Source organism: Chiloscyllium punctatum, chromosome 44 (assembly GCF_047496795.1).
Source record: "Chiloscyllium punctatum isolate Juve2018m chromosome 44, sChiPun1.3, whole genome shotgun sequence".
In the NCBI taxonomy this organism is placed as follows: Eukaryota; Metazoa; Chordata; class Chondrichthyes; order Orectolobiformes; family Hemiscylliidae; genus Chiloscyllium; species Chiloscyllium punctatum.
The window spans coordinates 40,269,484-40,286,038 of NC_092782.1; the positions used below are offsets into that span (position 1 = coordinate 40,269,484).

The window sequence follows — 16,555 nt, forward strand, 5'->3', positions numbered from 1 at the left end:
GTGATTGTGTTGGCGGTGACAGCAGCAACAATCACTGCTAAAGTACTGTTTGCCACTGTTTAGGAAAAGAATCATAGTGGTTGTATAGAATGAACAGATTGAACAGTGTTTCTCAAATGAAGTACAACTTTTAACGACAACATAAATGTATAACCTTATTACGGCAAATTATGTTTAACTTGGCATGAATCATTTTGTAAAAAGTCAGATAAAGTCAAAGTTAAGGTATAGTGAATCATATACATATTAACTCCAACAAAATAATATAAGACAAAAGAGCATGGCAGCAAAAACCGATCAGTTAATTACAGCTTGCAATTAGTGAGCCAGTATAACAGCAGTTTCTAACAGAAACAATAGCCAACAACAATTCTTATTTTATAAAAATTGGCGAATTCAACTGACTTTGACTGTTTGTTATCTAGTTTACTGACAGGCAGCAAGGATTTCCTCAGACACCGATGCACTGCTCCAACACAGGCTTCACAGCTTTCGTATTCAGATTGGAGGACATCTTCAGAGAATCCCTACAGTGCAGAAAGAAGCAATTCGGCCCTCAAGTTTGCACTGACTATCTGAACAGCATCCCACCTTAACACAGTCCCCACCCTATCCCCACGACCCCACATTTACCATGGCTAAGCCACCTTACCTGCACATCCCTGGACACCATGGGGCATAGTCAATCCATCCAACCTGCACACCTTTGGACTGGTCATCTCAACAAGCAAGCCCTTTTTAGGCACTCTCATTCCATCATACATTAAGAATCCCTTGTGAAATAAAGTATTAATTCTACTTGTGTTCCTCCAAATCTCAGATCTTCCAAAGCACCTCTACAATGGTGGCAAATCCCAGGATCTATACAGAATCTGCCCGAGCTTCCAAAACTCCACCTAATTATTGTTAAACCATAGAAAGTTTATCCTAAAGCTACATTTCCCAAGCATTTCTGCCAATGCTGGAAAACTCAACAACCCTCATCAGTCTTAGCAAAGCCCAAGCTCTCATCTCTCTGCAGTACCCAAGGAACAGGGTTGCCAATAGTGCCCCTAAAAGCCTGGACAACCATCAACCCTCAAACTAATACTACAACAAGCTTGTTCCTGATTTTCAATATGGCACATATTACCTACCATATTGCTATACATCCTACAACTTAAAACACATTAACTCTGCACACTTAATTTTAAAGGAACACATAAAATTGAAAAAAAATCCATCCTCGAGGAAAGGTGTTAGACATGAAACATGACTGATTCAACGTCTAATTCATCACAGATGGTGCCTGATCTGCTAATTATTTCCAGTTTTTTGTGTTTACACAATAAATCAAGGCTACTGATCTGCGGTTTTAAAATGGATGAGGCAAAAACTGAACTACCACGACATCAAAAGAAACAAAATCTCAATTAAAAATTGTGACTTATTCACTGTAAATCAGTATCCTCAAAATCCATTTTGTGCTTTATGCATTACCTTTATGATAATATAGTGTGTTACAACTCAGCTCAAGCACCGCAAACAGGAGATCTACTAAGACAAACAAAGGGTTAGAATTTCTGCTTAGGACTGAACTGCCAAGCTGGGAACAAATTGTGTTTTTGTTTTGAAAGTTCTCTCTTGAATTTTCTACACGTCAATGAATATGAATTCTGCCATGAATCAATACCAGTAGGGCAGTGTTCGGTCATTATTTTACAAGAAACATTCTTTCATATATTCAACAGCAGCAGTTTTGCGCAGTTTGATTGGTATAGCTGAAAACTAGCTTGTTGTTTAGTTCACCATCTTTCTAGCCTGGTTTTTAAACACCAACAATAGCTTTCATAAACCATAGAGATCTTTTGCTAGTGGTATTGCTGTATAGTAATAATTCATTAGTAAATTAAGAAAAATGGTTATTCAAAATGTTTTAAAACATGTCCAACGATGTCCTTGCACCCAAACAACAATAGCTTAACTTGAAGGGTCTGTTTGAAGGCTAGCAAATAGATGCAATTAACAGAAATGCATTACAGTGATTCATTTGATCTGGGGTGTGGCCATTGTTGGAAGCATAGCTAACTTCAAGACAAGTTAGTGAAAAAGATCACAAATTTGTTTTGTGCCAGATGTAATTTGAGCTTGAAATCTTATGATCTTTTACACCGTTTGGACAATTTTGGTGGATTATGATCAAAATCTGATTAATTGAGAGGAAATGTCAGGAGGAAATATTTTGCAGCTGGCGTATTCTACTGCACTTCAGAGTCGAAATATAAAAATTTCCAGCTCTTTTTCCAATATCACACAGCACAAATCAAGGGTTTAGAAGCAACTGCCCACCAACAGAACTTAGAACACACCTGATCTCACAATGTGACGATCTAACCACTGAATTCTAGAACTTTCAATAAAATTAATGGGCAACAGTAATTGTTTTCTAAATAAAAAAAAGAATAATAGTGCAAAGATTCAACACAGTTAGCCTATGCACTTATATATTCCAGTGCTTTAACCACCTTCATATTTGCAAAGTAAACATTAATCTAAGTTTGAAAAGAATAATTTTTATGCAACAATTTTTAAGCTATAATAACCTTACACTATACATCAAGGGTTTGTGTTGCACGCCAAGATTGCACACACTCCAAGAGTATTCAACAATTCAAGATTCCTAGTTTTCTTTAAGTTGGAGTTTTCTTGAACTGTTTTTGAAATTCAATATGAATTTTTAAAAATTGGTTTTCCAAGCATTAGTCATTTATTACCGACTTGAATGCACAACGACTCTTCCTCCAAATAAGGGATGCATATATGATCAAAAATTAACTAAATCTGAACATGTCATTCTTTACTGCAAGTGTTTTTCAAGAAAACTTTAAATCCACAGACTTTACAATATAAAATCCACTTTGTTAAAATGCTACATTTTTCTAAAATCTATTTATGGAAAAAAGTTAGATAAAGCTTACATATTTTTCATAGAATTGAACTCCATCAAATATCAAAAGGATCTTTGAATTCATTCCTTATCTGTCCAGAAGCATACTTATTTGTCTGGTCACCGATACACAAGTTTTGCTTTCCCAGGTCTAATTTGTCCCCACAATTAACCCAGGCCAATTTTGTCGAGCCTTCTTAAAATCTTAAAACTCTTCAAAGGTCTTTTTGAAATCTCAGCCTTTTGAAAATAAATGATCGAACTTTTTCAATGATTCATTCTAAGATGTTTCTCAGGGTATCAATATATTTGTTGATATCTTTTGATTATTTGTGCATTTTATGACTAGTGTTCTTGAGTTCCCTGCCCTAAGATAAGTCCTTGGTGATCTTTCACATAATCACTGCAAGGTGGTATTTTACTTTTACTCTTGGTAAGGCACAGAGGTAGGCTCCAAATCTACCTCAGCCAAAACTAAACGATGGGTTTTCAGATTAGATTAGATTACTTACAGTGTGGAAACAGGCCCTTCGGCCCAACAAGTCCACACCGACTCGCCGAAGAGCAACCCACCCAGACCCATTCCCCTACACCTAATACTACGGGCAATTTAGCATGGCCAATTCACCTAACCTGCACATAAGACCATAAGACATAGGAGTGGAAGTAAGGCCATTCGGCCCATCGAGTCCACTCCGCCATTTAATCATGGCAGATGGGCATTTCAACTCCACTTACCCGCATTCTCCCCATAGCCCTTAATTCCTCGAGACAACAAGAATCTATCAATCTCTGCCTTGAAGACATTTAGCGTCCCGGCCTCCACTGCACTCTGTGGCAATGAATTCCACAGGCCCACCACTCTCTGGCTGAAGAAACGTCTCCGCATTTCTGTTCTGAATTGACCCCCTCTAATTCTAAGGCTGTGTCCACGGGTCCCAGTCTCCTCACCTAACGGAAACAATTTCCCAGCGTCCACCCTTTCCAAGCCATGTATTATCTTGTACTTCTCTATTACGTCTCCCCTTAATCTTCTAAACTCCAATGAATACAATCCCAGGATCCTCAGCTGTTCCTCATATGTTAGACCAACCATTCCAGGGATCATCCGTGTGAATCTCCGCTGGACACGTTCTAGTGCCAGTATGTCCTTCCTGAGGTGTGGGGACCAAAACTGGACACAGTACTCCAAATGGGGCCTAACCAGAGCTTTATAAAGTCTCAGTAGCACAACGGTGCTTTTATATTCCAACCCTCTTGAGATAAGTGACAACATTGCATTCGCTTTCTTAATCACGGACTCAACCTGCATGTTGACCTTTAGAGAATCCTTGGCTAGCACTCCCAGATCCCTTCGTACTTTGGCTTTACGAATTTTCTCACCGTTTAGAAAGTAGTCTATGCTTTTATTCTTTTTGCCAAAGTGCAAGACCTCGCATTTGTTCACGTTGAATTCCATCAGCCATTTCCTGGACCACTCTCTCAAACTGTCTAGATCCTTCTGTAGCCTCCCCACTTCCTCAGCACTACCTGCCTGTCCACCTAACTTCATATCATCTGCAAACTTCGCTAGAATGCCCCCAGTCCCTTCATCTAGATCATTAATATATAATGCGAACAGCTGTGGCCCCAACACTGAACCCTGTGGGACACTGCTCATCACTGGCTGCCATTCCGAAAAAGAACCTTTTATCCCAACTTTCTGCCTTCTGTCAGACAGCCAATCCAAAATCCATCCCAGTAGCTCACCTCGAACACCATGGGCCCTCACCTTGCTCAGCAGCCTCCCGTGTGGCACCTTATCAAAGGCGTTTTGGAAGTCTAGATAGACCACATCCACTGGGTTTCCCTGGTCTAACCTACTTGTCACCTCTTCAAAGAATTCCAACAGGTTTGTCAGGCATGACCTCCCCTTACGAAATCCATGTTGACTTGTTCTAATCAGACTCTGCTCTTCTAAGAATTTAGAAACCTCATCCTTAATGATGGATTCTAGAGTTTTACCAACAACCGAGGTTAGGTTAATTGGCCTATAATTTTCCATCTTTTGTCTTGATCCTTTCTTGAACAAGGGGTTTACAACAGCGATCTTTCAATCATCCGGGACTTTCCCTGACTCCAGTGACTCTTGAAAGATCTCAACCAATGCCTCCGCTATTTCCTCAGCCACCTCTCTCAGAACTCTAGGATGTATCCCATCGGGGCCAGGAGATTTATCAATTTTAAGACTTTTTAGCTTTTCTAGCACTCTCTCTTTTGTAATGGCAACCATACTGAACTCAGCCCCCTGACTCCCTTTAATTGTTGGGATATTACTCCTGTCTTCCACTGTGAAAACTGACGCAAAGTACTTGTTAAGTTCTCCTGCTATTTCCTTATCTCCCATCACTAGGTTTCCAGCATCAGTTTAAAGTGGCCCAATGTCTACTTTTGCCTGTCGTTTGTTTCTTATATATTGAAAGAAACTTTTACTATCATTTCTAATATTACTGGCTAGCCTACCTTCATATTTGATCCTCTCCTTTCTCATTACTCTCTTTGTTATCCTCTGTTTGTTTTTGTAGCCTTCCCAATCTTCCGATTTCCCACTGCTCTTGGCCACTTTATAGGATCTCTCTTTTTCTTTAATACATTTCCTGACTTCCTTTGTCAGCCATGGCTGTCTAATCCCTCCCCGGATAATCTTTCTTTTCTTGGGGATGAAACTCTGTACAGTGTCCTCAATTAACTCCTGCCATTTTTGCTCTACTGTTTTCCACGCTAGCCTCTGCTTCCAGTCTATTTTTGTCAGTTCCTCTCTCATGCCCTCATAATTACCTTTATTTAACTGTAACACCATTACATCAGACTTTGCCTTCTCTCTTTCAAACTCCAGACTGAACTCTACCATATTATCATCGCTGCTTCCTAAGGGTTCCCTTACTTTAAGATCTTTTATAAAGTCTGGTTCATTGCAAAGCACTAGGTCCAGAATAGCCTGCTCCCTTGTGGGCTCCATGACAAGCTGTTCCAAAAGGCCATCCTGTAAGCATTCCATGAATTCCCTTTCTTTGGATCCACTGGCAACATTATTTACCCAGTCCACCTGCATATTGAAGTCTCCCATGATCACTATGACCTTGCTTTTCTGACATGCCTTCTCTATTTCCCAGTAGATGTTGCATCCCTGATCCTGACCACTGTTAGGAGGTCTGTACACAACTCCAATTATGGTTTTTTTGCCTTTGTGGTTCCTCAATTCCACCCACACAGACTCCACATCATCTGACGCTATGTCATTCAGTGCCATAGATTTAATTTTGTTCTTAACTAACAAGGCAACCCCACCACCTCTGCCGACCTCCCTGTCTTTTGGACTGTAGGAGGAAACCGGAGCAAACCCACGCAGACACTGGGAGAATGTGCAAACTCCACATAGACAGTCACCCAAGGTGGGAATTGAACCCCAGGTCTCTGGCGCTGTGAGGCAGCAGTGCTAACCACTATGCCACTGTGCTGCACTAAACTGATCCACATGCTAGCATTTTAACCAACTGAGCTAACCAGCTGCCATTACGACTACTGCTAAAATGGAACTGACTAACATGCAACAGAAATAATTTAACAGTTTACTTTATAGTTCGATTTGAAAATGCAACCTTTTTTCCCCCAAGTAGGAAAGTAGATAGTTTAACATCAGACATGCAAGCACATCAACTATCAAAGCTTACAGCCCTTCAGTTGTTTAAAATATTCTCAGTTTAGTTGAAACACATATCAATATTAGTCAATGGTGCAGAGACACTAATGGGCTTGAGCTTCTTTGTCATAACACAAACTATTGGAACATAATGATAACAGAGATGCTAGTCCAGCATTCTGAAGTAAAAAGACATTGGCAGTTTGGAGAGGGGAAGAATGTAAGAGACGGGGGCAGTGGGGGAGATACAGAGATAGAAAATAAGTTTGCCCCAACTCCTGGGCTTGAGTATTATTAACTCCTGCTGAAAAATCATGCACCTGAAAGTAAAGGGAAGACAGGATTCAGATTGTGATGCCTATTAAAATCTCTACAAATATAATCAAGGTTCAGACATAAAGATGGGCCATTTGAATGAGATATCAGAGTCATGTTGAAACAGTACTGCAGTATGAATTGGTACCTTCAGGAGGAATTAGCAATAGACTATTAAATTGAAGTTTGTAAATACAAATGAACTTCAGATTGATATGAAGTGTTACATTATACTATTGTAATGTCTACATGAATAATGTTAAATCATACACATCATTCAACTGAACAGCAGCTGTCAAATCATTTGATATGATAGAATGCAAAGAAATGCAGGGTACAAGAGATCGAATGTAAAGTGTTTTGGGAAGGAAACAATTGGAATAGTCTATAATTACAATCCTTCCTGGTGTAGATGTGGATGTACTTCTATAATATATTAGGAGACGTGAGAGAAGCACACATATGTGCCATACGTAGTTGCTGTAAAGTCTCTCAATAAAGAGTGATAACTGGGTGGGGTTTAATCTGAAGGTCACCACATCTCAGGCAAGAAGTGGGGTTCAGAATGCGGGAACCTCAAGGGTAAGCTCAGCCAGCACGGGAAATGAACTCACGCTGTTGGTGTCACTCTGTGCTAATAATCATCCAGTTAAGACGTGTTGTTGTACCCCATTGTAAGTAATGCTTTGGAAGATCTACCTAGTTATACATTAAAGTTTTGCATGCATTGAAACATTTGCCAAATATGTTCTTTCCAAAGATGAACCCTCTATCTGAAGAGAAGGACAGCTTATTCATCAGAGACACTTAAGAACATATCATGAACATGTTTTGCACAAACGTTTGTATTGGCAAGCCAATGTTAGTCTCCACAGATGGCCATAGCTATCTATTTTACTAGCAAAAGCTTAAAATAAGCACATTTAGACCATGATACTATACAATTAATGTTCACAACCACTGAAATGAAGATACCATCTTCTATGCATATAATCACCATTGCCAAAAAGGCAAATTAACAATTATGGCATGTCAATTACAAAATCTCAATCTACATTTCAATATTTTGTTGCAGGACCCTCAAAATAAAGTGGAACATAGTTATTTTTGTCACAATTGTGCTGCTAGAAGAACCTAGTCTGTGCCCCCTGCAAATTGTTAAACTAACTCTCCCTTGTAGATATGTAGAGATGTGTTCTATATCTAACAGTAACGATGTATACACACCTTTAGCAAAATAAATAACTAAATGTAATTAAGATTTTACATACAGAACAATTGAAGACTCACTGTCATGGACAACTGAAAAGCATACATGTATTTAACCAAATTTGAGATCATTTTCTATGATGAGCTAATTCCAACGGGGAAGCAATTAATTGATGCAAGATGATATGATTATAAAATTTCTTGGATATTTCCAACTCATTTTAGTTAGTTATTTCAAACAATTATTAATTTTAGATTGGCAAACATACAATTTTTATAAATATTACAAGTCAATTAACCTTAACTGCACATATAAAATATTACTGCATCTGCTAAATATTTTTCTTGAGTGAAATATGAAGGAGAGGTATATCTGCCTCATAGAAGGCGGCTGACTAATCTGTGGGCTAGTGAATTCAGATCCTAAGAATGAACACATTCTATGAAAATTAGCACCTAAACATCGATCGAAGGACTAATATAGTAAACAACATGCTCTACATTTATATTTTAAGCATGTTTCACAACAGGAGAGAAGCAGAAAACCTATGTAAATAGCCCAGTGACATTATTCACATTAATTATGATCATTTGATTTATGTTATGGATTTATTCAGCAAAACACGTAAGAGATAGAAATCAATAAGCCTCAGCTAGCCTCAGCAAAGCAACAAGATTCCAAATTAAGAATAGATTCTGAAAAATATGTCAACCAATGCAGTGAAGCTTCTTTCACTGACGTTTAAACATTGGCAGCTCTTCTCCTCCCCTCCCTCCTTCCTTCCTTCAGATTTCCCACTGCCTTCTTTTAGCATCAATGGCTGGGTGCAATGCATGTTCGCTGTACCTTTCTGAAGAAGACGACTTTCCAGAGTTAACTGACATCAGCAGCTCAATCTTCTGCTTCGTTTCTGGAAAAATTAGAAAACGTTCAGAGCTGAACACCTTTGGTTTTTCTTCAAATATCCAATGTCAATATTTAGATATTTTGGCTAAACTAGAATGAGGCCACAGGTTTCAAATGCTTCTGCGTGTACTGCTCATCACTGCTTCCGAAAAGAGAGAGAGGAGAGAAAGCTCCCGAGGAATCAGGCTTCACTAAAATATGCACATGACCGTTTATGAAAACAGGAAGTACAGTACCATTTTTTTTCCACAGTAGGGGTAGCTTTCCAGGCTGTACCAATAGACAATTTATGTCATACCAGATGGAGCGATTATGCACGAGAACAGAAGTGCTTGAAAACTGAATCAGATGAATAGTTTGCTAAAGTGACGATTTCTTCTGACCTCAATCTTAACCAATGAAAACAACCATTTTACATCAGCTCCTTAACACTGCTGCAGCAGCAAACATTTCTCTTTTACAGCAAATTATATTTATAGCAAATTATAGGCAGCTAGTCACGTTTACAAATATATGCAAAATCTCACAATCTTATAAACACAATGTTATAAATACAATCTCAATTGTTTGCGATAACAGATAAGACAACACAATATTTCACAAAAGCATACATAAATCTCAAAGTACCCGAACATCTCCAACAATAACAATTATTTTGTCTTGGTTGGCACAACCATACTGCTAGGGAACGAGTAAGCTCTTCTTCATTGATATTTGCCAGAAAATAACAAGAGAAAACAACCAATTAATATAGTTAACGTGTTAAGATATAAAACACCCTCAAAATCTCAAATACAGCAACTCAGAAGACAAAAGATTACTCCCTACTTCAAAACAAGTTCACATTTTAGATTAAATGCCTTTATCAAAATTAAAAAAGATGAGCCCTATATATGGTGCTGACAAAAAAAAAGATAGAATAGGTAAAAGCCAAATGCCACAATATCTACCTGTACAAGGAGGTAGCTACACTGTATAATAGGTTATGAACCTTAACTTCTTTTCTTTCTTTTAGAAAGAAAGTGTTGTTGGACAGTATGCAAAATGTTATCAGTTGTCACAATCAACTGGGAATAATGCTCCACTGTTCATGTCATCATTAATTATAGAAATCTGAGTGAGATCACCAAAGCCCAATTTTCCTGACTGAGTGCTACCCAAGACCAAAGCAAACCACACCAAGTTTCTTCAGTAACAGTAAAAATAATTCTAATTATTGTAATGCACTATCAACAAGAACAAAGAAAAGAAAGAATTCCTAATTTAGACAGCTTAAACTATAGAATCCAAACCCACTCAAAAACTATTAAGACAGGCAAAATACAAATGGCTGAACACATATGCCATGGATGAAAAATAATATAGACATAGTAACCAAAAATCCAAATATCAAAAGTTCAAAGCAAAGGGTGGGAGGTCTTTTCTCTCTCACAGCTCTTTTTGAGTTTTCCCAATAGTAAGAGACATTGTTGTCTGTACAGTGTTGGTTATTGTTCAATGCAATAGTTGATTCGAACTTGGGTATGGTCTTGAATGAATTCTTTTCTTTTAAAAGTTATCTGGGGTTTTCTGTCCTTTTTCCCCCCGACACAAAGAGGGGCATAAAGAAATGCAGTCTATAGGCAATGGATGTTTTTCACTCAGGTGTTGCTCTTGGCACTATAGCTTTGCATCACTGTAGTTCGTCCAGAAAGCAGTTACCGGGAGGAATTTTCTTCAAGATTCATTGTGCTGTTCAGTGTTGACTCCTCCCTCTTTTTTTTTGCTTCCAGAAAGCAACATTGTATTGCATAGTTAATAATATGCAACACTTGATTTTCAAGTTGCAAAAAACTTTCCTGATTTTTCAATCATAGCTGTACAACTTCCATTTGAGTTTAGAGGCTGAAAAATGTGAATACGTGGTCTCTTATACTATCAAACTATGCAAAAGGCATCATAAAGACAAATGTGAATAGGTTCAAATGTGTGAAGTAAAATCAAGAATCTGAAATGTTAATTAAGTCTACTTATTTCTCAACAGATGCTACCAGACCTGCTACGTATTGCCAGTATTTTCAGCTTTTCTCTCAGATGGGTCATTGCTAGGAACATCACTTACATTATAATCCAACATACTTTATATAACAATTAAGTAAATTCAAAATTTGCTGATGATATTAAATTCATAAGAGTGACATGAAGTAGGTATGGTTCAACTACATGCAACAGGATATGGATGGTCTTGCAGAATGGGTATACAAATGCAAGATAGAAATTCAATAGAGAAGTGTGACAAAATGCATTTTGGCAGAAGCAACATAGAGACAATATATACTTAATCTTTGAAGATGGCATGACAGATATAGAGAGTTGTTAGCAAAGGATATGGGATCTTGGGCTTCCCAAGTAGAATGCACTGAAGGAAGCAGTAGAAGCTTACCAAAATGGTTCCAGGATTTGGGGGGGGATTTTGGTTCTATTCCTCTCATGGACCTTCACATTTTTCCTAAAGTGTGATGACCAAAACAGCACACAGAATCAGAGTTGGGACCTAACCAGATATTTATAAAACATTCAGCATAACCTCTCTGCCTTTGTATCAATGCCTCTATTCATTTATTTATCAATCATTCTTTCAGGAAATGTGGGCTTGGCATTTATTGACAATCCCTACTTACACTTAAGGTAGTAGTGAGTTTCTGCTTCAACCACTGCAGTCCACTTGGTGTATTTTGATCAAGTGACAGTGAAGGAAAGGCAATATATTTCAAACTCACAATCTTGAATTACTTCTAGAGGTGGTGTTCCCTTGTATCTGATGCCTTTGTCCTTCCAGGTGGTAGTGGTCATGGGTTTAGAAGGTGCTGTCAAAGGAACTTTGGTGAATTTCTGTAGTGCAACTTGCAGATGGCACACACTGCTGCTATTACATGTCAGTAGTGGAGACAATTAATATTTGTTGGAGCTTTGGGGTGGTGGGGGAAGAGACAGAGAGAGAGAGAGAGAGAGAGAGTGAGCAAGATTGTGCAAGAGAGAGGAGATTTGATATTCCAATGCACTCCTGACTTCTGCCTTATATAGATGGTGGACAGACTTTGGGGGATTGAAGGGATGACTTACTCACTACACAATTCCTTATGTTTGACCTGCTCGTCAGGAGGATTCAGAGATGGCATGTCACTGAATGTGAAAAGGGTGACAGGCGACATGAGATAAATCACCACTGGAGGATGGTGCATGTCTAAAATTTGCTTCCCAGTTTGGTGGTTGTGGTGAAAACCCTCAATTCATTCAAAAAGAACCCAGACCTGTACCTGAAGTGCTGTAACATGCAAGACTATGACTAGATGCTGTAATTGGGATTAGAATGAGTGGCTAGTTTATTCAGTTGGCACAGACATGATGGGCTGAATGGCCTCAGTCTTGACTGTAGATTTTCCATGCTCCTACGCGAATTAAAATTCTGCTGCACACATCAAATAGCAAATGTGATCAGGACAAATCCAATAATTTCTCAGCAATTCCTCCTCCCAGTGAGCCATCAAATCTCAGAAAATTCCATAAGGTTTTTTTCCATTTGTCTGATCTAGCTTTGAAACTCCCTCTTGAAAGCTGGACTATTGTGAACTGCATCAACAACCACTCCTTTTCTCATTCAATCAGACTCTGGGAGTCTGCATTCCGTTAGACTGCAAAACTGCACTCCGGTACTTATTCACAAGTAAAACTCCAGCTCTCTGTTGTTCCTTTATTGGTCAGAGCATTGAATATAGGAGTTGGGAGGCCATGTTGCAGCTGTACAGGACATTGGTTCGGCTACTTTTGGAATATTGTGCGTAATTCTGGTCTCCTTCCTATCGCAAGGATGTTGTGAAACTTGAAAGGTTTCAGAAAAGATTTACAAAGGATGTTGCCAGGATTGGAGGATTTGAAATATAGGCTGGGGCTGTTTTCCCTGGAGTCTCGAAGGTGGAGGGGTGACCTTATAGAGGTTGATAAAATCATGAGCATGGACAGGGTAAATAGACAAAGTATTTTCCCAAGGGTGGGAGAGTCCAGAACTAAGGGCATATATTTAGGGTGAGAAGGAAAACATTTTTTAAAAGGACCTAAGGGGCAACTATTTCATGCAGAGAGTGGTGAGTGTATGGAATGAACTGCCAGCGGATGTGGTGGAGGCTGGTACAATTACAACATTTAAAAGGCATCTGGATGGGTATATGAGTAGGAAGGGTTTAGAGGGATATGGGCCAAGTGTTGGCAATTGGAACTAGATTAACTTCGGATATCTGATCGGCATGAACAAATTGGACCGAAGGGTCTGTTTCCGTGCTGTATGTCTCTGTGACAGCTAGCTCCATCAAGCTAAACAGGTCTCTGGGTTTTCTGTCTGAAGGAAATACTGCATGTGAGTTTTTCAACCCTGTTTTCTCAGCTGCACTGAGTAGAAATGCTTGCAGGCATCTTTCAAGTCCCTCGCTGCTTTGCCAAAGCAAAGCCCAGCGACCTCCCACTTTCTCAATTCCCAAGACTACTGCTGAATTCTGATTAAGGCTGCCCCAGTGGCCTAATGGATAAGGTACTGGCCTCCTAAACCAGGGATTGTGGGTTCAAGTCCCATCTGGGGTGAAAATTTTGGGCGGCACGGTGGCACAGTGGTTAGCGCTGCTGCCTCACAGCGCCAGAGACCTGGGCTCAATTCCCGTCTCAGGCGACTCGCTGTGTGGAGTTTGCACGTTCTCCCCGTGTCTGCGTGGGTTTCCTCCGGGTGCTCCGGTTTCTTCCCATAGTCCAAAGATGTGCAGGCCAGGTGAATTGGCCATGCTAAATTATCCATAGTGTTAGGTAAGGGGTAAATGTAGGGGTATGGGTGGTTTGCGCTTCGGCAGGTCGGTGTGGACTTGTTGGGCCGAAGGGCCTGTTTCCACACTGTAATATAATCTGTAATCTAATCTAATCTAATCAAACTCTTACCTGGTCAGTAATTCCTAGAATTTCTTCCTTGAGTTTGCTCTAGTAGTACACAGCCATTCAACTGCTCTTGAATTAATAACTGTAAAAAAACTGATAATCAGCCTTCCTAAACTGGAGTCTGTCCTTATGTCTTTTTCTTAATTAAACTGAAACTGATGCACTTTGTATATATGTTGGTCCACATACCATTTATTATACAGCATTGGATTATTGGTGAGACAGAGGTCTTGAAATTTATTTGCACCGTTAACAACTTACATGGCTAAAAAGATAACAGAACTACACACATCTGGTTATGTGCTTACTGGCTAAGGACACTACAATTAATCTATAATACAGATGCAATGACCGCAGACAGGCAAGGTGTGTACGGTTATACTGGAACATCAGATGTCAGGATGTGAGAGTGTGAAAGAGGAATGGAGAGAGAGAGAGAGAGAGAGAAACCTGGTGTTGAGAGATTTTTAAACTTTGTCCCCTCGCATGCGGAAAGAGAGAGCGCACGCACATAGCCAGCAAGACAGTGCGAGCGTGGCGAGAGAAAGTGAGCGAGCGATCGCGGCCACAGCGAGAGAGCGAGAAATAGCGAGTGGGCAAGAGAAAAAGAGAGTGAAACAGAGAGAGAAAGAAAGCGCACTTGGCGAGAGACAGAGAGCGTGTTCTCGGCAAGAGGGAACAAGCGCAAGCGTGAACGAGTGCGAGAGCAAGACAGACAGCAAGAGAGCACAAGCGAGTGCCAGAGCAAGAACACGAGTAAGACAAGAGCGCGAATGAGAGCACGAATGGGCTTGAGAGAGTGAGAGAGAGCGAGACCAAGAGTGAGAGAGCATGCATGACAACAAGAGTGAACAAGCGTGAGACAGCGAGAGCGCAAGTACGCGAGAACGCACGAGAGAGCGCGCGAGAGTGAGAGCGAGAGCAAGTGAATGAATGCGAGAAACCGAGAGCGTGAGAATGAACGTGCGAGAGCAAGAGAATGCAAAACAGTGAGCACGAGAGAGCAAGCAGGCGAAAGCATGAGACAGAGCGAGAGCTTTGAGAGAGCACGCGAGATCGAGACAGTGCGCATCCAGTGAGAGAGCTTTCGCAAATGAGAGGGAACGAGAATCAATGAGCGCGAGAGAAGGATACAGTGAGAGCGACCGAGACGCCAGAGCAAGAACAAGAGTGAGAGCAAGAGCACGAACAAGCGTGTGAACAAACCCAAAAGAGCGGGAGAGTGAACGAGCGCGAGGGAGTGAGTGAGAGTGATCGAGTGTGAGTGGAAGCAAGCAAGCATGAACAAGTGTGAGAGCGCGCGAATGAGAGACCGAGAGCAGGTCAGACAGCAAGAGCGAGCGTGCACGAGACAGCATGTGCAAGAGAGCAAGAGCTAACGAGCGCAAGAAAGCGAGAGTGAGCAAGCACAAACCAAATGAGTGAGTGAATATGCGAGACTGAACGTGCGCAATAGCAAGAGAGAATGCGTGAGAAAGAGGGAGGGAGAGGGGGAGAGAGAGAATGAGCACGACAGCGCGAGAGTAAACGCGCGAGATCAACAGTAAGACAGAGGGCGAGACACAGCAAGGGAGAGGGAGACCGAGAGCGAAACAGCATGAGAAACTGAATGCATGAGAGTGAACACCGAGACTGAATGTGCACGAGAGCGAGAGAAAGCGCGTGAGAGTGAGAGAGGGAGAGTGAACGGGCACAAGAAAGCAAGAGCGCAAAAGTGAACGTGCAAGACCGAGGCCGAGATAGAGCGCGAGAAAGCACAAGCATAAGAAAGCAAGAGCTCGAGAGAGAGAGAGTGCGAGCATGGGAGCGAACGCAGGAGAGAGGGGACACGAGAGAGAGACTGTGCGAGAACAAGAGCGCACGAGAGAACGAGCATGAAAGTGAGAGCGTCCAAGAGAATACGAGAGAGTGCGCGAGAAATGGAAAATGCTCGAAAGAGCATGCGCGCGCAAGAGAGACTGAGCGTGAAAGAAAGAGAGCGAGAGAATGCGGGAGAGCGAACGAGCGCAAAAGAGCGAGTGTGAATGCACGAAATAGAGGGCGAGAGAGCGCAAGGGAGAGCGAGGGTGAGAGCGAATGAGCATGAGAAACAGAGTGCGTGAGAGTGAACATGCAAGATTGAACATGTATGAATGCGTGAGAGAGTGAATAAGCACGTGAAAGGTGACAGCGCAAGAGTGAATGCGTGCGATCAAGGCCGAGATAGAGGGAGAGAGCACAAGAAGCGAGACTGCGAGCACGCAAGAGAACACATGCGCGAGTACGCGAGAGTGAACAAGCACGAGAAAGTGAGCGTGAGAGAACACAAAAGCGTGCATAAGAGCATGAGAAAGAGAGAGCGCACAAGAGAATGTGCACGAGAAAGTGCAAGAGTGCACATGAGAGTGACAGCGAACGAGGGCGAACGACCACGAAAGCATGAGAAAGGAGACAGCGTGCGAGAGAGAGAGCGCGCGCAAGGCAGCGAGAGCGCATGTGTGCAAGGAACAGAGTGCGAATGTGAGAGAGCAAGAGTGAACGAGTGCAAGAAATCAAGAGTGTGCAACAGTGCACACGAGAACAAACG

General features: G+C 41.1%; 1 protein-coding gene and 1 non-coding gene across 7 annotated transcripts in view; one reads left to right on the forward strand and one right to left on the reverse strand.

The window, feature by feature from the left end:
- Positions 1-16,555, reverse strand: part of LOC140466907 (SRSF protein kinase 2-like) — a 220,224-nt gene that overhangs the window by 132,571 nt on the left and 71,098 nt on the right. For 2 of the 6 annotated variants that reach the window (XM_072562710.1, XM_072562712.1), the window contains one exon: positions 8,977-9,040. The exons of the other annotated variants lie outside the window; for them this stretch is intronic. In XM_072562710.1, the coding sequence (XP_072418811.1) occupies positions 8,977-9,014 (38 nt within the window). In that variant the 5' untranslated portion in view covers positions 9,015-9,040. The remainder of the gene's footprint in view (positions 1-8,976; positions 9,041-16,555) is intronic. 6 annotated transcript variants of the gene reach the window in all.
- trnar-ccu (transfer RNA arginine (anticodon CCU)) lies at positions 13,575-13,647 on the forward strand. The gene has a single exon. It is a non-coding gene; the product is annotated as a tRNA-Arg (tRNA).